General features: G+C 35.0%; 1 protein-coding gene across 4 annotated transcripts in view; it reads right to left on the minus strand.

Annotated features, from left to right (window-relative positions):
• Hectd2 (HECT domain E3 ubiquitin protein ligase 2) overlaps nucleotides 1-23,958 on the minus strand; it is a 69,090-nt gene that overhangs the window by 37,455 nt on the left and 7,677 nt on the right. For all 4 annotated transcript variants that reach the window (XR_012449694.1, XR_012449693.1, XM_020169990.2 and 1 more), the window contains exons 2-3: nucleotides 17,927-18,056; nucleotides 1,031-1,169 (exon numbers count right to left, since the gene is read on the minus strand). Coding sequence is in view for 2 of the 4 variants with exons in the window: in XM_020169990.2 (XP_020025579.2) it covers nucleotides 1,031-1,169; nucleotides 17,927-18,056 (269 nt within the window). In the remaining 2 variants the exon portion in view is untranslated. The remainder of the gene's footprint in view (nucleotides 1-1,030; nucleotides 1,170-17,926; nucleotides 18,057-23,958) is intronic.

Below are 23,958 nucleotides of genomic sequence, written 5' to 3' on the forward strand. Positions count from 1 at the left end.
ATGCATTTTAAGTTTTTGACTGGTAACACAGCTTTTACAGCTATTCATTACATAGTAGTGGAACTCTTATTTTTTTAAGTGGTGGGGTTCTATTATTTTGTCACCTTTATCTTTTTTTTGTTGTTGTTGCTTATTTTGACTTATTTTCTTCCTCAGTGTTTTCTTTCTTTTGCTTCAACATATCTAACCCCTACCTGATATTTATACATTTGTTTTCATTTTCAACTTAGACATCTAGTCTTTTTTGTCTTCATACTTGTCTAATACCTTATAACAATCCATAAATTCAATTACTTTCTCACACAAAGATATATATTTTTAAAATTTTTTTATTATTCATATGTGCATATACTGCTTGGGTCATTTCTCCCCCCTCCCCCCCTCCCTTACTACACACTCTGCCCCCTCCCCCTCCCCCCCCACCCCCTTGATACCCGGCAGAAACTATTTCGCCCTTATCTCTAATTTTGTTGAAGAGAGAGTATAAGCAATAATAGGAAGGAACAAGGGTTTTTGCTAGTTGAGATAAGGATAGCTATACAGGGAGTTGACTCACATTAATTTCCTCTGCATGTGTGTTACCTTCTAGGTTAATTCTTTTTGATCTAACCTTTTCTCTAGTTCCTGTTCCCCTTTTCCTATTGGCCTCAGTTGCTTTTAAGGTATCTGCTTTAGTTTCTCTGCATTAAGAGCAACAAATGCTAGCTAATTTTTTAGGTGTCTTACCTATCCTCATATCTCCCTGTGTGCACTCGCTTTTATCTTGTGATCAAAGTTTAATCCCCTTGTTGTGTTTGCCCTTGATCTAATGTCCGCATATGAGGGAGAACATATGATTTTTGGTCTTTTGGGCCAGGTTAACCTACTCAGAATGATGTTCTCCAAGTCCATCCATTTACCAGCGAATGGTAACATTTTGTTCTTCTTCATGGCAGCATAAAATTCCATTGTCACACAAAGATATTAAATCATATAAAATACTGACATGTAGGTGACTGTAGTCTACATACAAGAATGAGTTGAAACTTACTGAAAGTCTTTCATAGTTTTGGACTGGTAAGGAAGGATAGGTTCTGGAAGGACTGGGGCCTTCATTTCAGATGATGATGCATCTATGGAGACACGCTGTTTTTGTCTAACATCAAGGCAAATTGGTGGTAGGTCTCTCACTGTTAAGTATAAGAAAGCATTCAATGTAATTAATCACAAACTTTTTCAAATTACCAAATGCCAGGCTGTTTCAATGTGAGCAGAAAACAAATTATCTTGTATTGCACTCACTTTGGGATCCTGTGAGAGACAAACCTATCACAGTGGGCTTATCCATCCTCCCCAGCACATCACAACAGCTATCAGGCTGTACCTCATCTTAATGTATATATTTAGTACAAAGCTTCCTCCCATCTCCATCCCTCCAAAGCCATTTACTAAGGTAACTGACAGTTTTTTTCCCCGACTTCTAAAGATTGTCAAGAATGTTTTTAGTATTTATTAGCTTTTTAAAAATATGCAAACCATTTATGTCATCTATAATTCTTCACTGGATGTTAGCACTTTCTTATCAATTTGCATGAACTTTACAGATGTCTGAGTCCAGAGCCTTGTGCATGACAGGCCAGGGCTCTGCCAGAGTTACATCAACAGCCTTGCAGGAAATTTTTCATGTTTTTTCTATTTTGGCAAATATTTGTCAGTGTATTGTTTGTCTTTTTGTTACATTTCATCACCTTTTAATTGTAAAATAAAACAAATATAGAAAAAAGCTCAGAAAACAAATGTGTGGCTTATTATAAGGTGAGCTTATAATGTAACTAGTCAAGAACAGTATTAACTACCTATGAAATGAAGACTCTCTGCCTAATTCCCCCTCAGTTTCTCTCACATTATTTTTATTTTTTCTTCATAAATTTTAAACATTTCCTTCTTTTGATTCTCTTCAGAATTTATGTTTATTTGCTTTTGTGTCCCTTTTAGCTTATTTCTAATTTGTATATTTCTAATTCTTTCCTTTATTCTATCCCCTTCTCTGAGTTTTAATAGTTCTGACTTACATTATTTTTTCAAGTGCTGTATCATTTTCTTAATGTACTTTTAGCAGATTTTGAAATAATAGGGTTTTATTGTTTTGTGGGCATGTGCTTCTAATGTGGTTTCATTGCCTAAATGGGTGCTACTTAGTTCCTTATTCTTTTTGTTTCAATAAAAATTTAGAATTAAAAAATTATAGCGTTTGACCATGATTCTTTTGTCACTAAATTTAATTTGAAAATGTTATTTCTGAACTTTCAGAACTTGGCATACCTCTGTCTGTTATTTTTATGTACAACTTAAATATATGGAGACTTGTTTTCTGAGATTTCCAGGCCTTGGATGGATCCCTCTCTCTACTTTCATTCAGGTATCCTCTTTCTTTAATCTCTATTGCCCTGTGTTGCTCTAATTTGATTATAAGTTCACTACGGGGTCCTCAACTGGAAGAGAGAACTAGCTATTTTTTTGAGAATTCTCAGGGTAAAGTTTCACTGCTCTATTTAGATCTCAGCATGGGACCCCTGCATTCACCTGCTCTGGATAAAATTCCTTCTAGTTTTGGCCTTTGTTCTAAAATCAGCCTTTTGAGCTGTCCAATGAACATTTGTTACTTATTTTGAAGCTCTACTGTTCTAAGTTTCACCAAATAGCCTTGGTGTTTTCTCCTGATACCTCCTGCTCAGGAGCTAAAACTATGGAGAACTTAAGTTTTTGGTCAAGTTTCCTGCTTATTTTTTGGGACTTATGTGGATATTATCAGCTAATTTTTTTGTAAATCATGTCTATAATTTTGAATGTTGGTACATAATTGTTCTGCTACATTTTTATGTGGGGCTCTAGGGAGATTAGAAAACAATGCTGCTTCTGCTGTGAAGCAGAATCCACTATTTGCCCTTTAATTTCTATTTCAGAAAACAGAAAAGTATGTAACTAATTGTATTAGCTAATTTCATCAACTTTTTCCTTTAGTATTTCACATTTTTATGATTAGTAAGCTTTTAATTTCTAGAGATCATATGGTCATAGATCTCTTCTAATTTGTGTTCTCTTCATTATAGTCTATGTGAAGCATTTAGCATCCTGTCCAACAAGTAGTAAACGCTGCAAAAATGTTAACTATTTTTATTTCTGGAGTTTGTTATTATATGAAAGGTAAAATTAAGCTTCTGACCAATTTCAGAGTAACATTTATGAAAGCATGTCTTTCCGTATTGATTTTTATACTTCTTTTATCATGTATTAAGTTCTTTTATATAATGGGGCATATTGTTGGTTATGATTCCATTGTAATGTCTGTCACTACATTACATATCACACAATTTCAACAAGTTTAATGATATCTACTAGTATCTGATAAGGCAGTAGACTTTGTAAGAGACAGTGGGAGATTAGACTGGAATGGTAGAACTGATGAGAAATGGTTACATTGTGATATATTCTGAATGTGAAGATAATTCAACATGCTGTTGGAAGATAGGCTGAGAGAGGTAGAAATGCATGATTTGTTAAGACAGGAGCCAAAGATTAACACCAATAATTTTGCCTGACCAACTGTCTGAATGCTAGCGCCGTTTACTAAAAGGCAGAACATAAGTAGAGTAAGGCTTTTACCCTGTGGGGGCGAAATGTGGATCAAAGTTCTCTTTTAGACATTAAATATAAGATGCTGATTAGACATCTAAGGGCAGAAGTTCAGTAGATAACTGAATGTATGTCTTGAGTGCAGAGAATATATAAAGGTTTAAAACTTATAGGTAGTAATAAAACTGTGAGATTAATGAGATTCCTAAGGAGAGAGTAAATAAAGAAACATGAGAACTGAGCCCTAGAGCAATCCAACATTGGAAGTTGAATATTTATTTCATTAATTTTCACTGTTTTATTTCATAGGGAAAACATTAAAGCCTATAACTTTTGACTCTGGCCTTAATCTTATCCCATAAATTATGATGTAGTGTTCCTACAGGTACTATTTTCTGAAAACTTTAAGTCTAGTTACAATTTTTCAAAGCTCTTTTTTTGAAATTAAAGAGGACACTTAAAAATTTTCTAAATCACTATGCTTAAATTTCTATTATTCCAGTTTTATGGCACTACAATTGAGAAAAATGGACTTCACAATTCCTCATGTGGGTAACTTATTGACAATTATCAATATTCTGATAATTGAAAAAGAAATTTGGGTTTTTTTTTTAAAACTCCTATATTCTATTTGAAGGTTATAAAGAAGTTAGCTTCAGAAAATATCACACATAATAGGGAAATAGTACAAGCACTCTCTTTTAGGTAGGAACAAGAAAACAGGAACAAGTCTACTATGAACATTTTTATTTAACAATGTTCTGGAGGTTCCAATGGGTAGAGACATAAAAAAGATAAAGACACAGGATTAGAAAGGAGGAAATAACACTGTCATTTGCAGATGATCAGACACAAGTCCAGCAGAATTCATAGACACATAATTAAAGTAACAGAGCTTAGCAAAGTGGACAGATTTAAAAAACCAATATCCAAAAATTAACTGCATTTCTAAACATAAGCAAGAAATAAGTAGAAAATTCATTACAAAGAAGAAAACTATAAACATGTGAGTTTGACTTTAAGTTCTCTGTACTAAGTACTAATGAACAAATTATAAGATCTCTAGGGACAAAATAATGAACCTTTGTTAAGGGATGAAAGACCTAAGAGAAGGTAAGACTAAGTCTGTATTTACTATGTCTATGCTAGAAATGCTAAATAGTATAAATCGTCAACTTTTCTCAACTGATGTATAGATTCTGTGCAATTCCATAAAAATCCCAGCAATATTTTGGAAATTAATAAATTGATCCTAAAAGAGATCTTTGCAAGACCACAAGGGCAAAATTTGCCAATACGTTTCTAAAGAAAAAGAAAGAAAAAAAGGGATTGCCCTCTTCCACATAACAGAACTTTCGAAGCTATAGTAACTAAGACAGCGTTTTACTCAAACAGAATCAGATTAATCAACAGATTAGTATTTCTCATATTCTAAATTCTACAACAATGAAATGCACATACTTAGAAATAGCAGAGTTTTAGCAAGGTGAACAGATTTTAATTTAATTCTACTCTAACATAATCAAGATATATTTCCAACTAAGCAAGCACAGATGTATGTATCAATGATCACCACAGTAATGTAGCTATAAGGTATCCTTCCTTCTTTATCCACCCTCCCATTCAAGCATCTAGTCTTGGATCTATCAACTTTAATAGGCTAAAATAAATTCCATTAGTGTTGGGGTAATGTTGTGGTTTGAATATGAAATATCACCTCCAAAAGGTTCATGTGTTGAATGAAGGCTTGGATTATTAGCCAGTGGTACTAGTGAAAGAGATGATCAGATCATGAGGGCGCTAACTTCATTAGTGAATTAATCCATGCCTTTGAAGGAGATGTGTTGTCCCTAGACACCCCTACCCTCGCTTCCCAACTGCCATAATGTGAGCTCTTAAGAGTTTTGCTCCACCATGCCCTTCTGGCCATGATGCTGAGCCTTGCTTCAGGCCTACAGTGATGAGGCCAAGTGACCAGTGAAGTCATAAGCCAAAATAAATCTTTTTTCCTTTCAATCTGATTTTCTCAGATATTTTGTCCCAGTGATGGAACACTGACTACATAGTATATTTTAAAGTAAACTTTCACATTAGAATACAGAATTGTCAGTTTTTTTTCTCAACAGAAATGGTTGTCAAGCTTTACTATATATCAGAATCACCTAGAAAGCTTATTGAACAAAAATTATTGGGTCTTCCCCAGAGTTTGTGGTTAACAACTTCTGGGGTAGGTCATAAGAAATTGATTTCTAATATGCTCTTTGGTGATGTTGCTAGCCTGGGACTGCACTGCGAAACACTGTTCAATGGTTTGAGATGAGAGAACAATGGTGCTGGCAATATACAACGGGTTATTAAATTTTCTTAATTCTAGCTCAGCACAGTGGCTCAAGTCTACAGGCTACTTAAGAGGAGATTGGGAGGATCACATCTAGAGGCCAGCCCAGGCAAAAAGTTAGTGGGACCCCCATCTCAACCGGTGGCTGGATGCAGTGGTTCAGCCCTGTCATCCCAACTATGCAGGGAAGCACAAATAGGAAGACTGTAATCCAAGCCTGCCTGAACCTATCTGAGACTCTATTTCAAAAGTAACCAATGTGAAAAAGATGGGCAGAATGGCTCTAGTGGTAGAGTGCCTGCTTAGTAAGCATGAGGTCCTGAGATCAACACCTAGTACTGCCAAAAATTTTCTTCCATAATTCAGATCTAGAAATGATTTTATATCCTTTACTAAATAGATCCTTTACTAAATATGGAAATATCCAATTTCTAGTTATTTATATTGCACTCACAAATTAGACAGAGGTTCAATTTACTGGCAAGTAAAATTAAGTATTTCCACAAATGATTTCTTATGAATTATGTTTGAAAATTTTTGTTAATGGGAAGAAAAAGGCATTTCATCAGAAAAGGAGTAAATGATAGTCATTTCCTCTCTTCAACAATGGTCTTGTCACTATTATCTTTTGTGGTTCCTCTACAGTTTTTCTTTCTCGTCACCAGTCTTACTTTTTCCTATCCCTTCCCACACACCTTTCCCAACCTGTTATAAACACCCACTATTAAATACAAACAGACTCAATCAAATTTAAATTAACTTATTCACAAAATGAACATATACACACATTTTTATACCCACTCACTTTTATTAATACCATGCTGAGGTAGAAGAAAAGTGAAATGTGAGTTAGTAAGAGAAGTAGATTTTGGCAGAGCCTGAGAGTGGGGAGATTATTATATAAGAGAAATAGTTATGCCAAGACCAAGAGGATTATAGGGGGAGGTTAGAACCAGAGGCCCAGATGGGATTTATTTTTAGTTTAGGAGGTAACTTGAAGAGTAATGCTGAATGTTAACATACTATGTTAATGAAACTTGACTCAGAAAGAAAGGCTGAATCCTTTGCTCATATTAGTGAATGAAAGCCAAACTACAGGATGTGACATTCAGCTGTTAAGAAAAGAAAAATAACAGTTCCCAGCTGCTCTTATGTCCCTGAATATCAAGGCATTGTTTCCAGAGACAGGCTTCCTGCCTGCTCTCACAGATGGCTTATTAAAATCTAATTCAAAAGAGAAAATCAACATCTATGGTGATGGAGATTAATTAAATCTCAAACTGATATCATAAGTAGAACAGGAAAATCTTTATCCTGTCATATGCAACTCTGTCTGCAACATAGGCTATCATAATACATTGAAAAAAGAAAAAATATATTTATCAGTGAAAACCTGTCATTTAGGTTTCATTCAGCCAATACTTGGGAACACTCTGTGCTAAATTGATAAGCAGTAATCATTTTCCCTTTCTTTTAATATAGTGTTGCCAATTTTAGTTTGTTGCTTAGAAACATTAAGTAAAACACTTGAAACCAATGTAAGAAGAATAAGGACTGTGGTGAGGGTTGGCAGTGTATTTAAAAAAGTGAAGATCATAATTAAACTGTATATGGGTGACGGGTGTGAGATCATAAGCCAAATTTTGTCAGCTCACTCAGTGCTTTCATAGCCTGACTGTGGTTAGAAACATCATATGTAGCTTTCCAGACCTGCAGTCACAAAATGAAGACCTGACATTTAGATTTCTTTTTCTTTCATACATTTGAGCTTGTTTGTGTTTTTGTCTGTTTTTTTGAGTCAGGGTCTCACTATGTGTCCAGACTGATCTCAAACTCTTGATGCTCCTGCCTCTGTCTCCCAAATGCTTGGATTACAGATGTGTATCACCATGCTCAGCAAGGCTGACATTTTTAACCAGTCACACGAAAACTGTTCGTGGATAGCCAGTGCAGATGGCAACAGCAGCATCACAGACTCTATGTAGACTGTGTGTTCAGCAGGAGGACCCTGAGCAGAGGTTCCTATCCTCTCAACTGTTAAAAGGGTTTGCTCCTGGTAACATACTCTTGCAAAATGCTGTACCCTAAGGTATCATAAGCAATGGAAAAGCACCAGCCTTGGAAATAAGGAACTGGATCCTACTGCTGGCTAAATTACTAACTTTGTCAACCTTAGGCAAGTCATTGAAACTCTTTAAACATCAGTTCTGATATAAAGTGAAAGAAATGGCCTAGGTCAGTCATTTCCAAGGTTCTAAAGAAGAACTTTAAAGGCCATTGTGGGAATGGTGCTAGTGGACAGGTTTATTAATAGCAGTTCAGCTTTTCTCTGCTTAATATATTGATGCATTAGAATATCCACCCCCCCAAAAAAGAAAACTTGTGCTTTCCATAAAATCAAAAGTAGCTACAACTATTCAAGAACAAGATGAGCAGGACTTGTTCTCTATCAGAGTAATCTATCTAGTGATGTGTAATAGAGAAACTAAAGAAGCATGGAAACTTAAAATGTATATGTCACCTAAAGTCTGATTTTAGTTATGGGATCTGCCCTACTGCATGCTGAGAGAAAACTTCTGAAATAAGAGTAAAATCCTTAATTTCCTCCTACTTTGTATCTACACATTACATTACCAGATTTGGTAGCTTTAAAATATGCCTATGATACCCCTTTCATCAAAAGATGGGAGTCTAAATTCTCCTTCGTTTGAATATGGGCCAGCTTTAATGGCTCTGTTAATAAATAAAATGTGTTAGAAGCGATGTTGCATGACTAGGCTATAAAAAGGAATAAAAATTTTGTCTGATTGTTTAACCGAAATTCTTTGAAGAAATTTTAATGCTTCTCCAGAAATTAAAAAAAATGATAATAAAAGAGAGACAGAGGGGAAAATGAAAGCAGCTGCAACTCTGTGCATAAAACTGGACTCAAAAATTCAAGCTCAATTTTACATCATGGTATGAAGTACTGACTCTAGCTGAGTTCAAAGTAAATCAAAGTTTCAACTTCAGGACATTCCAGAATCTATATGCTTTACCAAAGGAACGAAATCTGGACTTGTCACAGTTATTATTGTTTAACAGGAAGGTGGGAAAATTGCTGAAATACTGCTATTAAGAAATAAAATGCATATTGAATCATAAAAAAAAATTTTTTTTGTCTGGCTCTCTCTTTTGAGATGTTCACCTTTGGAATTCAGTCACTATGCTGTGAGGAAGCCAAGAAACCAATGGAAAGGCCACATGGAGATGTTCCAGCCCCAGTCCCATCTAAGGTCCAAGCCTACACCCAGTATCAACGAACAAGCATGGGAGTGAGCAAGCCTACAGGAGATTCTAGCTCATTTTTCAAGTCATCTCAGATGATGCTGATCCTCATCTTAATTACACATTTGTGGATTAAGTATATGTTGCTACTGTCTTAAGCCACTAAGCTTTGGGGGTGATTATTGTAATGCACAGTAGATAATGGGATATGTGCCCTTGTATAAAACATGTCCTCTCTCACAATCTCATATTCCAGAGTTAAACAAAGGAATTAATGAAGGTTTTTCAGGTTAAAATGGCAGATTGAATACAGACACTTAATTCCTCCCCAAATTCCATTAAAACTACAGAAAAAGGTTCTGTTGTCATTGTTAAAGACATAAATCTGCAGGAACAAAAAGAATAGGTAAGAAGGCTATAGCCTGAAAGGTAAAAAGAGGCTAGAACGCAGAGCTATCTGTGAACACTTAGAGGACTTGAGACAGCTGAACATTAAGCCTCAATAGAGTAAGAAGAAAATAACTTGATTTACACTACAGAATTCTTAAGGGAGACAGAAACTGGATCTGAGGATAGAAATGGGGAGACTAAAATATGAAACTCAGGTGAAAATTGAAAAAAAAATTTGGATCCTTCCCTAGATCTTCTCTATACCACAAGGCCATCATCTCTTCTCCATCCCTACTCCAGCAGAAAGTAAATTTATACTACTTGGAGAGGGTAAAACAGAGGCGCTTTGGACTGGGGAAATGCTAGACACAGATTGTGATGATAAGATCTATAGTATTTTAGCAAATAACCAAGTGCTGAATACTGAAAAATATCAGTCAATCAAGAGATTTTCATCCCGCTCTCTCCATCAAACAGAATACTTACCCTCCCTTCCCCCAGAGAGGAGATTAGAAGACGCTTTCTTGGGGGAACCTGATAAGCCTAAGAAGAAATAATGAAGTCACTTACATCTGGTTTCAGCAGACTACCCTAGTCAATTTATAGTAATGCTTCTGGTCAACAAACCTTACCAATGCCTCAACTTCCAACCATCTGTTTGGTTCTCTACTGTTAACCACAAGCCAAAAGAAAGCATTATAAAACTTGTGATGAACGCCTCTAATATGGAAGCTGGAGACTAAAACAAAAACACTAAAGAAAACTTAGGTGAGTCCAACACCATGAAGAGAGGGGAAAGAACTTTTGATAATTAAAGGCATGATAACACAAATAAAATACTCAATAGAAAGGTTCTAAGGTTCTGGACATGATTATGCATGCCTGTAATTCCAGTTACTCGGGAAGCTCAGGCAGATGACAAGTTTGAAATCTGGCTACTAAGTGAGATCCTGTCTCAAAATAAAGTGAAAAGAGACTGTGGATGTTGTTCTAGGGATACAGTGCTTGCCTATCATGCTCAAGATGCTTGTGGGGAAGGGGAGGAAAAGAGGAAAAGGAAAGGCAGGTTTTGAGGAATTTTCCAAAATACAAAGTAAAAAAGAAAAAGAGTAGTGAAAAAGCTTTAAGAAAAACAGGAGTCCTAAAGGTCTGACCTTTGAATTATAGGAGATCCAAAAAAAAAAAAAAAAAGGACAGAAAAAAGCAGAAGGGAGGAAATTATCAATAAAAGAATTAAAAAAAATTCCTGCATTTTCCATTCCTGCTAAATGGAAAGCATCTACCAAGTACATAGCACAAGGATTAAAGACACACTCAGTACATTAAGGCACATCACTATGCAATTTCAAAATCATGAAAGACAAAGAACTTGTTCTGTAAGCTTCCAGAGAGTAAATAATAAAGATAGAGGCAGAAGTGTGGTGATAAGTATCTTACACAAAGGACCAGCAATCACAGAGGCCAAACATAAGAGATTCACTCTTCACAGAATGGAGCAAAGTGGCCTGAGAATTAGTAATTTTTGATGCTTGTTAAGATCCTGACTGCCTTTACACTCTTCTTTTTCAGCTGAAGATAAAATGAACAGGTGAGCTTCACCCAGACTCTTATCCTTATTCTTGGCTTGGCCCACCACTGTGCTGCTGAGACCCCTGTTCTTCTCTTATTGTACTGCTATCTCAATCAGCTGAAGACACTCACTTCCCCTCATGGCTCTAACCTACAGTATACTAGGCAACTGGAGAGGTCTTATTTCTGCTAATTATCTAATACATGTCAAATTATAGCTCTTCCAGATGTCCAAGATTCACAAGAAGAGGTAACTATGGAAAAGGAAATGGTAGTTACCTCTGGACAGAAGAATGGGGCCATGTCACTGGCATAGGCTCACAGTGGCTTTTTAAGTGCTGGTCGTATTCTTTTCTTGATTTGAGTGCTGAGTTCAGAGGTTTTAATTTAATCATTATTAAAATATACAGAAATGTTGATTACATTCAAAATTAAAAAGTTTGTACCATCAGTTGTTCATAGGGTAAGAGTAATGGAAACCCTGGCCCATCATAATCCCTTAACCCACAATTTAGCAGTATATATAATCACTAACATTTATCGAACTTTGTAAGGCATGGAATTGAATACTTTTTAAGTGGTTTCTTTTCAATGCATCCTATAACCTTATTAAGGTAGTTCAGATCAAGGTGGGAGAGGCAGTTCTGGGGTTTGAACTCAGGGCCATGAGCTTGCTAGGCTGTTCCTCTATCACTTGCGCCACATCTCTAGTCCTTTTGGCTTTGTTATTTTTGAGATAGGGTCTTGCTTTATGCTGGGGCCAGCATGGACCACAATCCTCTTATTTATGCTTCCTGAGTAGCTGGGATGACAGGCATACACCACCATACCCAGATTTTATGGTGTCATGCAAACTTTTTGTCTGTCACTATATTAAGATCACACTGGCAGCTAGAGGTAGTTAAGGATTCAATTCTTATTTAGTATAATAACTGATAATATATGAGCACTAGGCAGGTAATAAATGAACAACAACATGAAGGATCCCTCTATCAGTTCAGTTCTTTGGTACTGCTTCTGACTACTTCAGTCGCAGAATGAAACTGAAACAGGGAAAGACAAGAGTGGATCAGTCATAACAGGTGGTCTTTACATCATTGTCTATAAGATGACTTCTCTGAATATTTAACAAAAATAAAACTGAAGGCAGGAGAGAGAGAGGAAGAAAGATGGAAAACAACCTCTGACTCATAGGACTTTAGCCATCAGAGCCAAATAAAGCAATATATTCATCGGTGTTTAGAGATGGACTTTTTACTTAGTTCAATGATGTTTGTAAAACCTTCATGAAAGCATGAGTGAAACGTTCTTTTATTGGCTTGGTTATAAAAATACTTAAGTTGTTTTACAGAAGTTTATCTTTAACGAAACAGATGCCTTATTTTGGACTATCTCACAGAATTTACTATAGCCTTGAGATGAGTTTGACATTCTAACAAAGCAAACAGGCTAGAAGCCCAAAAAAGTGCCTCCTATGCATTTCTTCATTCAGTAACTTACTGAGAACAGGCTACATGTCCTATGGATGCCAGGTCTTAGAGACAGATGGATTCAAAACTCAAAGAGACTATAAATGCATTTACTCCCAGATCTAACAATCAAATTTCGAGGAATATTCTATGGATATACTTGCAGATCAACAAAATAACTATAGAGTCATTCACTGTGGTGTTGTTTACAGTAACAAAAGAATGGACACAACTCAATTAATAGGGTCTGCATAAATAAATTCTAATACATTTAATACAATGGAATATGGTTGTGAAAAAGAATGAGGAAGCTTTCTGTATAACAACACAGAAAAGATACCTTGAATATACTGAGAAAAACCAAGGTGCTAGTAGTTATCTTTTCTTTAAGGAGGGCAATGAAAATGTATGTATTTGCTTACATTTGCATATATCAGGAAAGAATAAAGGATGATAGCAAAAAGGAGTGTGACAGTGAGACACCTGAGGCATACTTATTTTTACAGTTTTGATTTTTAAAACATATAAATGTTACCTATTCAAAAACTTGACTTTAATATAAAAAGATAGTCCTTTCCTTCTCCAAAATAAAATCTTCAGGAACATACAGATTAGTAAAGAGACAGATAAGTAAACAAATGAAGTAAAATATTTTAAGTTCTTCATAGATACACCACTCTCTAGGAATAGTTAAGAAAAGGCAAATCCAAAGTACTCACTGTGACCTAGGAAAGTATCTTGGAGATTTAGTCCAGAATTAGTTCATTTTCCAAGGAAACCCAGAGGTGGGGGTCATCTGAGGCCTTGCAGATATTTCTAGGGTAGGAATCTTAAAGAAACAAGTCCTTTGCTATCCCTAGGTAGCAATCCCTGTGCTGTGTTTGTTTTAAAAGCTTATTCCATGTCTGCCCCTCAAGTTGCTCTTAGAAACTGTGAAACCCTGTGTTACTTTACCTGAAAAGATCACAGGACCCACACCTAACCACTATTTGAGCTGAAGACCACCTTGTTCTTCCTTTTCCTATTTCAGAGTGCCAAAGATAAATTTCTCCGTGTGTGCAAAAATGGGCGAGTTCATTATGTCACATCAGGCCTCTGCCAGAATACTAGTGAAAAGGGCTAAGTTAGGAATGAAACATTGCCCTCAAGGTAAATGTCAGAGTTCATATCCATTCTTTCTGAATTATCAAGAGTGCAAAGCTATTGTAAAAGCTTTGAAGAAAAACTGCCTTTTTCTTTTAAAGGTCTTCTGTGCTGTTTAAAAAAAATGTTTTAAGTAAGTCTGAAAAGGGGCATAACTTCAGAAAGAAAAATATAAAACAGTAAGAGAGAATGTGGCAATACCCCCCTCCCCCACATCTCCAACTCCTACATTATCTTCTCAATTGTTTCTCTGAAGATGTATCATCTCTAGCAACTGTTATAGTAGGTAAAACTCCTACACTTCTCAGATCTTTAAAAGGACGGCCAACTTGACAGGCATACCTAGTCATGTGACCTACAGGAGGAAAGGGATTCCTCAGCTGTTAGGTAAACCCATGCTAGGTTTTGTAGCTTCTCTAATACCACCTGAAGATCATACAAGGAAACAAGCTGTTGGAAAATACCCAGCATAGGTCCTGCTACCAGAAAAGGAAGAAAGTTAAAATAACTGCAAAGAATGATGTGTCTTTGAAGAAATAATATTATTGACAAGTAAGAGAAGCTTCTCAAAAGATTAAGGAATTATGAACACACTTGCATGTAGAAGACTTAGTCTAAATTCCCATTCAATAAAATAATTCTTTCTGTAGTGCCCCTAACATATGTAAATACCCCAATTCAGGTGGCACTCAAACAAAATAGCTAAGAGAAGTCAGCATCAGGAGTTTTGTTAAGGTAAGAAAAAAAAAAAAAAGTCTGCTAAAAGCTCTATTCCTCTAGAGTGGCATATGCAAATACTCCAAGTTCTGGTTGGGGAATAGTCCACAGGACTGGCACAGATGAAAAAGAAGCAGACAAGTGATGGGAATTCAAGTACGTGGACTATATTCAAAATCAATATGACCACTCAAAGACTTGTGCACATATGAGTTGACAAGCTAAATTCAGAGATTAAGATGCTTGTATAAAAGAATACAGAAAAGGGAATCAAAGGCTAAGGAATTTGAACAAAAAAATCCAAACAAAGGTTATGGTTACTTCCAACTTCTTTTTGACTCACTGCTATTCTCTATAGCATAGATTTCAATTTTCTCAAGGTTCCTAACATTGTGTTGTGAGTTGGAGTTTATGACCCCTCCCAAAAGATAACTTGAGTCCTAATCCTGGGAATCTATAAATGTGATCTTAAAATAGGAAAACTGCAGGTAGGCAAAACCTAATCACACTAGTCCTTCTTCCACTGGTTACAGAAGACAAAGTCAGAGAGACTGGAATCATAAAGGGGATTCAATACAGGGATACTGCTGTCAGCCTTGAAAGAGTAATAAACTTTGATATTACAAAAATGTAAGATGGCACATGGCAAGGAACTGTGGTCAAGCCTTCAGAGCCAAGAGTAACCCTGGCTGACAGTTGGGCAAGGCAATAGGACATTAATCTTAAAACCACAAAGAATGAATTCTGCCTACAACTTGAAGGAGCTTGAATTCTTGCTCAGAGCCCAGACCAACTAATATCTTTATATCAGCCTTCTAGGACCCTGAGGGAAAAAAACCCAGACTTCTGAACAAAAGAGTTATGAACTAATAAATTGGTGTTGTTTTTAAGCAATTAGGTTGTGCAATTTGTTATGCAGCATATAAAATGAATATGAGGATTCTAATATCTGTTCTATTTTACATGATTGTTCTGAGACTCAAATGAAATGGTATATGTGAAAGCATTTCTAAATTATAAATATTATATAAATAAAAGTTATCATTTTCTAGTTAATATATCTAAAACAGAAGTTATTTCTCTTAACTCTCTTCACACATCAAATAGGTAAATTTTCTTTATTTCTCTATTTCTATAATGGTATCACAATTTCAGGTTTGTTTTACTGTGTTGGAGGACTATAACACATAGGCACTGGTGCCTCTCTAGGGTAAGATGTAGTTGATGGAATGTGTGAGGGTGTAAATAAATAAAGGAAGAAAAAAGTTATCAAAGGCAGAAGGTCATAAATGAGGCTATATAGATATTAACCGGTATAGGTCTAGCATTCATTTGCAGTATCAAACAAAATGTGTGCAAGAATAGTGTATCCCAAGTGTAGTTAATAGACACAGATAATTCACCATAAACTATGTCCTTAAACACTTCTAGGTTTGTTTTGGTTGGTTGGAATGTGAGAGGTATTCAAACCTTTATAAGTTTGTCTTTTTACAGGGTGAAGGACACTTAAAAGTATGCAAGTAATTTGTTTCCTGAGATAAAACAATATAGTTATACAAAGAAACATTAATACAATACACAACAATCCTCCATGAGGAAATTATTAACAGATTTTTAGGCACCCTTTCTATGCTCAAAGTATAAAAGAGTTTTTCCTATTTAAAAACACTGGAGTCATATTCTACCAATAATTGTATAACTTGCCTTTTAAATTTTATAATGTACTATGGACATTTGTCCTAATTACTTTATATACTTAGCACATTCTTTTTATTAAAAGAGTACTATTTACAATACAGATTAACACAATTTAACCAGTCCACTGAGGTTGCTTCAAATACTATTATAAATAATGTATATTCTTTCTTTATATCTTTGCACATATGCCACATTATTTCCTTAGACAAAATTGACAGAAGTGGAATTACTAGGTTGGTAAGTACATGTACATTTGAAAATCTCCTGCATATTCTTCTAGTACTTTTATAGCTTTAAAAATCTTACTTCATTATTTTTTAGAGTTTAGCCAGTTAGCTTAATTCTACTTCTTGAATAATTTAATGCTGTTAACATACAATATTTTTTACTCACTTATTGTCATCTACCTGGTTTTCCTAGTGGCAATGGTATCATTAGCATAGCTTTTTAATATATGGCACTGTGAGGGAATGGCTCCCTTCAGTTCTTTATTTTATATCCTCTTAGACCGTTATTCTTGCACATCAAATACAGAATGATTTTGTTAAGTTTTCCTTCAAAGAACGGGTGACTCATTAAATGCACAGAATAAATTTGGTGGACCTGACATTTCTATGAAAATTGTAAGCTTTCCCATTCAAACCACTTTCTAGTCTACTTTTTTTGGGGGGAGGGCTGGGTTTTGAACTCAGGGCTTCATGCTTGCAAAGCAGACATTCTTAACCCTTAAGCCACACCTTCAGTCTGTTTTGGAAATGGGGATCTCAGGAACTATTTGCCCAGGCTGGCCTCAAATGACAATCCTCCTGATCTGATCCTTGACAGTTTTATATTTTCTCTATATAGGTTTTGTGTATTTCCTTTTAGATTTATTTCTAAGTATTTCATATATTTTCCATTAAGTCTTCTAATTGTTTACTGCTTGAATACAGGAAATATATCACACATTGGTATCATATTTATATATTCTTGTTATGACTTGAATATGAAATGTTCCCCCCTACGAGGTTCAAGTATTGAATGCTTGGATCCCCAGCTGGTGGTGCTATTGAGAGGTGCATGGATCATGAAGGTGCTTAACTTTATCAATCCATTAATCCACTGATGAGTTCATACTGAAGGTGGCAATGAGGAGGTGGGGTCTAGTTTGAAGAAGCAGGTCACTGGGGGTATGACTTTGAAGGGTGTATCTAGTCCCTGGCCTCTTCCTGTCTCTTTCTTGGCTTCTCAGCTGCTGTGAGGTAAGCAGCTCTTCTCCACCCCACACCACCCGCCATGAGGTTCTGCCTCACCACAAGCTCAGAAACACAAGGTTGAGTGGCCATGGAGTGAAACCTCTGAAATTGTGAGACAAAAATAAGTCTTTGTCCCTGAAGCTGTTTCAGGTATTTTTGTTACAGCAATGGAAAGACTGATTAACACAACTGTATAATAAAACTATATACAACGTGTAATATACATATAATGTTTGTTATCTTTATTTTATAGCTGGTTATCTAATCATACTTACTATTCATGAGTATTGTATTTCATTCTTACTTGAAGTAGCAATCACCCAAAAATAACGATTTATTTTGCTTCTTCTTAAAAATATTTACCTAGTTTATTTCTTTTCTTGTATTAACTACACCTATCATCAGCACAATGCTGAATAATTAAAATCAACCTTTTAAAATACTTTAATACTATAATGTACTTTTAGCCAAGACATATAAATCATTACCATTCTTGATGTTAGGGAAAACAAGATGTGTAGGTGAACTTTTATTTTCAGCGGCTTCTTTCTTTTGGCTAACAGTTGAAACGAAACTGCTGAAAGAGGATGTTTGGCCTTTGGCACCTCTGTCTGAACCCTAAAAAAAAGAAAAGTTAAAATTGCAGCATAATTCTTATTGCCTATAATTAAATTATTTTATTGCATAAATCAAAACCATTTATAAGAGATTTTAATTTAATAACAGATCTATTTAATTTAATAATAGATGATAAATAAAACTGATGTATGTACAAGTGACTTACCTTTGCTAGGACCCTAAGTATAAAAGAGCTGTATCACCTAACTGCTTACAAACTGATAAGGTTTGTAAAAGGGATAATTATTTCATAGAGTTATGAGGTTTAACAAAGATAATACATATAAAATAATTAGCATTGCTTCTGTACACAGTTCATACTCCCTTAATGTTAATTAGGTTTTTAGGTATTACTGTTTTTGTGACCTACAAAAATAATTATTTTTAATAATTTACATGCACGTTACACTTCATAGGTTGATTTACTGAAGTTCTATTGTCATTTGATACAACTTTAAAAGTTCAGATTAAAGGATAAATCCTTTAAATTTTATTTTTTCTAGGCATTGTGGTTCAATTTTGAGTATACCAGGCTTTAAAAAAAAAGTTCTAAGCACTTAGGAACTCTTAAGTATGGATCACAGAACAATGTAAAGCAAATCTATCCATTGATACATTTTCTATCAAGTAACTCCATAAAATTCACAATACTGGGCTTAAGGTATGGCTTAAGTGGTAGGGTGCCTGCCTCACAAGCATGAAGCCCTGAGTTCAAACTGCAGTACCACCAAAAACCTTCATAATAGATATTTAATTAATTTAATTAGTCTGTATTTCATAGAAACAAAATCATGTAACCAGCTGCCTCAAGGCTTACTCTTTTCCAGCTTCCAGTCTCTTAAGAGAATAGTTAACTCCTTAACATCTACTCTTTTACTCTAAAAGTAACTTCACTTTCAGTCAATGAAGTCTGCTTCATTTCATCTATTCTTTCTTCACTTACCTTTTCAGAATCAGCTCGAGTGATACAACAGAAGCATTTATGCTCACCAAATTATTCACGTGTGTGCCCCACAAAGCCATCTGATTAACTCTAATAGGCCATAAGGACAAATGATGTTGTTTATCATTTCTGGACCAGAAAGTATGGATACTGGGCCAGAAAATATGGATACACTTAAGATTGGTGTGCAAAATTCCAGCTCTTTGCTTTCTTCTAGTACTGTGATAATGATAGGGGATAAGAGTTGAGATGTTAGATCATTCATCAGCTTGGGTCCTTGAATGATTATGGGGAGCAAAGCTGCTCTTGACCAACTTTAGACTATACCATTAGCAATGACAAACCTTTAGAGTTTTTAAACACTGAAACTTGGGGTTAATCTGCAACTGCTGCATAACTGTCAAACTTCTCTGAAAAGCTTTTTCTGATATACACATTTCTATAAAACCAATCATTCTTACTTATTCTTTGAAACAACTATGTTTTTCTTTTCTTTTTTTAAAGAGATTAGTATAGAAAAGGACCCAAAGAGAATAAATTTAAGACACTATACACTAGAATTTAGAAGTTTCTGGAATTAAGAGACTTTTAGAAATTAACTCTCATTTCATAGATAAGGAAACTGGAATTGTCTGAGATTCACTAGTGAACAAGCAACAGAAACAGAGATGGGTGCGAAGTGAGGATGTGAGGGCTACTTCCGTGAGTAAAGTACATAGATGCAATTTTTGTCTATGTGACATCTTTGGCTGCTCACAGACTGTTGTTACTTGTTTCATTTGGTTTTGCTTCCTCCTTGATTGTTGGTTAGATTTCAGCTCAGTGAGGTCCAAGTTAATATTTCTGTGTTATGATTAGCCTACATGATTTGGTCTATAGAAGTTAAACATATTACCTAACTGAAATGAAGTAGTTTTCTAATAGATGTGGGATAAAAATAGGAAGTCTCAGAATCATAGACAATAACATGTCTATGTAGAACCTACAACATAATGGGAACTCAACAAATGATTATTACTATGATAACATACTAAAAGAATTCACTAACTGAGTCCCTGTTATATCCTTTAAGACTATATTAGATGCTTTAATACATTATAATATTCTTATGAGATATGCATTTACATCTCAAGAGAAATCAAGGTGCCATGTCCAAGTCCACAGAGGTGGTAAATGGGAATCCAGAATTTAAATTCCAGTCTGAATGACCATGAAGTCTGTACTCTTAAATGATCACATGACAGTCTCTAGTTATACTAGCTATCACTTTTAAGGTATACCATATGACAGTAGGCATATTAAATGTATCAGCCTATTTTCACAACTACCCTTTGTAGTTGCAATTATCTTTCTACTTTTATAGATGCATGCTGATATATTAGGAGCAACTCACCTAACCAGAGCAAATGAACATATGCATAAAAACTAAGTGTACTTTAGAGAAACAGCTGATGCCCTAGCAATCTGGAAAAGATTCAACATTTTCTTTTCTTTCTTCTCTTTCCTCGACATCACCTTAATAAAATGAGGTCTTAAAGAACATGGCCTAGTTCACTTGTGAGATTTCCAAATAAAATAATAAGTAACTAATTCAATTAATAATTAACAACAGCTATCAGCTCTAATCTCTAGGAGACCTATAATGTCTATTCTCAAAGGTATGAGAGAAAATTGAAAACAGAAATAAATAAGACAGAGATATACAATATTTCTATGTGTATTTTGGAAAATCACTCTGGTAGCAGTCTAGGGGATAGAGTAAGTCTAGGAAGTAATACTGGAAGCTAAAACAGCAAGAAATGAAGTCTGAACTGAAACAGCAGTAACAGGGAATGGAGAATGGCGGCCTGGGCCAAGCACAGACAAAATGGCAAATCCTACTTTAGGTATAAGTCTGAAGCATAACAAGAATGACTGAATGTCCCATAAGTTATAAAACAGATGAAATAAACAATGTAAACTGTTGTTTTAAAATTTTATGAGAATAGGTATTTTGATACCTCACTGTGGACCTATTTGAAGAAAATTCTAGACTGTGTTATATAAATATATGGTTTGTGAGTAATTAGGAATCAATGCTCACTAGGCATTTTTCTAACAAGGTCATTATTATTCAGTAGGGACAAAACCGTATGACGTGAGATGACAAAGGAGATTTAAAAAATGATCAAAGAGATAAAGAAATCCAGAAGAAGCAATATGTTAAAAAACAAAATAAGGATAAAGTTTTTTTTTTCCCAAAAAAAAGTCAACTTGTTAAATGATGAAGGCCTAGTGTGCCTATTCTAGTGATAGCTATGAAATCTTAGGGACACTGCAGACCACACAGATGCAGGCGAATGTTAAGGCAGAAACCATATAAAGTGGATTGACAAAGAATGGGAAGCTAGGACACGAAGGCAATGGGGAAGGAAGTGTTTAGGTTTGTTGGAGGAGAAAACAACAACAAAGCTCTGAGAGCGCATTACTGGGCACATTATCACAGCAGCCAAATCAAGGCTCACTTCTATTCAAACTGCCACTCATGTGACCCCCATAGCATTACTGATGTTCTTCGGGTAGGAACAACCGTGGATTGAAGCAGAGATGGGCACTCAATCAAAAGGCAGGTTATCTATAGGTAGGAAGGCCATATAGTAGTTTCCTGGCATGAAGGGCATTGATACTTCCTATTAAATCAATCAAAGGTGGTCTTTCCAGATTTTAGATGGAGGAATATAAAAAGACTGATCAGCTAAGAGTGAAAGAATACAAAAGGCACCGAACACAGCTAGCTTCTGTTTCTTTTCTCATTCTAATCTACAGCTAAAATTCCAGTAAATTCCTTTTGCTAAAAGGAGGTGTAAGTGGACACTTATGGCAATTTTCTATTTCCTTTGGCAATTTTCTGTTTCTTGTAATCAAATAAGCTTAAACAACATGAAAAAAAAATCCCTTTGATGTGTCTGTTGTTTGTAAAATGACTACTCTTCATACTTTATACTTAAGATGACATGAATTATGGAAATGACACATTAATAAAAGCCAACCCTCAAAACGATGATTGTCCCGTATCAGTTTGTACAAGAGAAATCCTATATATAACAAAAAACTTCCACAATTAAAAAAAAACAGGGCAGCATGCTGTGCAATGGCAAACTGACTAACCAAAAATTACAGAATCAAGTCAGGAAGTCACTGAGTATTAATATGACATCAAACTTCAGACCAAATTAAAAGTTAGAGGACATCACTTTATATCCCTTTTAAAAATCTAGACCTATCACAGATATTGCATCTGGTTTTCTGAGAAGTTTTGGAAGCATTATCTCTGAGTCCTACAGAAGAACACTAGAGATGAAGTCTTGGAATGTGACCAGCCTGCAGGCAGTGGGTTGGATGTGTTAAAGAATAGATAGTAGCAGGATACCCTACCAGCTGTTATAGATTGAAGATAAGTACAAATAGAAAGCCAGGAGGGTAAACACTGTAAGAATTCACTGAGGGGAAAAATACTTCAACCTGGTATAATAAATAATGGACTTGACTCTCAAGGAAGAGGCTAGCCATGACTTTATTAAACTCAATGAATTTAACATTGCAAACGGGAGAAGAATTTTATGCAGTAATTACAATAACTAATTAAAAATCATATTTCACTAGTACCTAACACAGATCTTAATAGTGATTTGACTATATAATCACACAGATTATAAGTAAAATTATAGTATTAAATAATCTCAAAAAATTTAAATACTGATAGAAATGTTTCTACTCATATTAACATATAACTAAATATTTTAACCTTATTTATATTTTATTTAAATACATGAGTTCCTACTTTCAACTTTTACTGAGGAACAGACTGTATTTGAATTAAATTTTGAATGTTATATTTTTAAACAGATGCCAATAAGGACAAAATCCACAGTCTACTATGATCATTTTTGTTTTCAATACCAAATTCTGTTACAGTCAGAATTCTGGTAAAATTTACTTTGATCATCTTCTATCCTCCAAAAGTTGCCTTAGATGCTAAACCCTTTTACTTTCTAAACCAATACTTGATAGAGGATAATGGCTGGCTTTGTTCTATCACAAAACATTTTAAAGGCATAACATCTCTCCTCCTCAGAGTTCTGAAATAAAATATTTTAAATTGAATTTCCAGGTCTACAAAACCTCCCCTTCAGTCTGAATGAATCTGTGGAGTATTTATGATGGATATAAAAACTACTTTTTCAAAAGAGTAAATGGCTTCCTGAGATACTGAGTTATTAGGTCAACAAATACATTAGCAAACATATACATCTTTTTTTTTCCTTTGGTATCGGGGATTGAACCCAGGATCTTGTGCATGCTAGACAAGCACTCTACAACTTGAATTATGACCCACTCATTAAAAAAAATTCTTTTTGTTTTGAAAAAAGGTCTTGCCCCTATCTTTGCCCTATCTGGCCTCAAACTCACAATCCTGCCTCCACCTCCGGATTACCTGGAATTACTGGAGTGTGTCACCACTTCCGGCTATATGTTTTTGGTTAAAATAAGAACTTTTAAGATAGCTTGCTTTACCAACTTTAAAAATAAAATGACCTAAACTACCTATTAGGACTATATCAAGTGTAAGGCCTCCTCTGTATTTAGAGTCTACAAAAGACACTATTTTAGGTCTTGTAACTGGGTAAAGATATTTTCTCTTTTTTGTACTTTTTTTTTTCACAGTTTCTTATTAGGATGCTGGGTTATAAAATCAGAAGTGCTAACTTTTTATCCTTCTATTAAGATGTGAAAAGTCAGCTACTTTTTAAGGTGTAAACTTCCCTCCAAAACTAAATAGCACTGGTCCAAGTGGAATTGCTTTCTTTAAGTGATACAGACCACTTCCTTCACAGGACACTAGGATATATGAATGTGGATTCTGAAATAAAATGTTGTCACAAAAATGTCACAATACAATTTATCTTAGAGATAACTAAC

This window comes from Castor canadensis, chromosome 7 (genome assembly GCF_047511655.1).
Source record: "Castor canadensis chromosome 7, mCasCan1.hap1v2, whole genome shotgun sequence".
Classification (NCBI taxonomy): domain Eukaryota; kingdom Metazoa; phylum Chordata; class Mammalia; order Rodentia; family Castoridae; genus Castor; species Castor canadensis.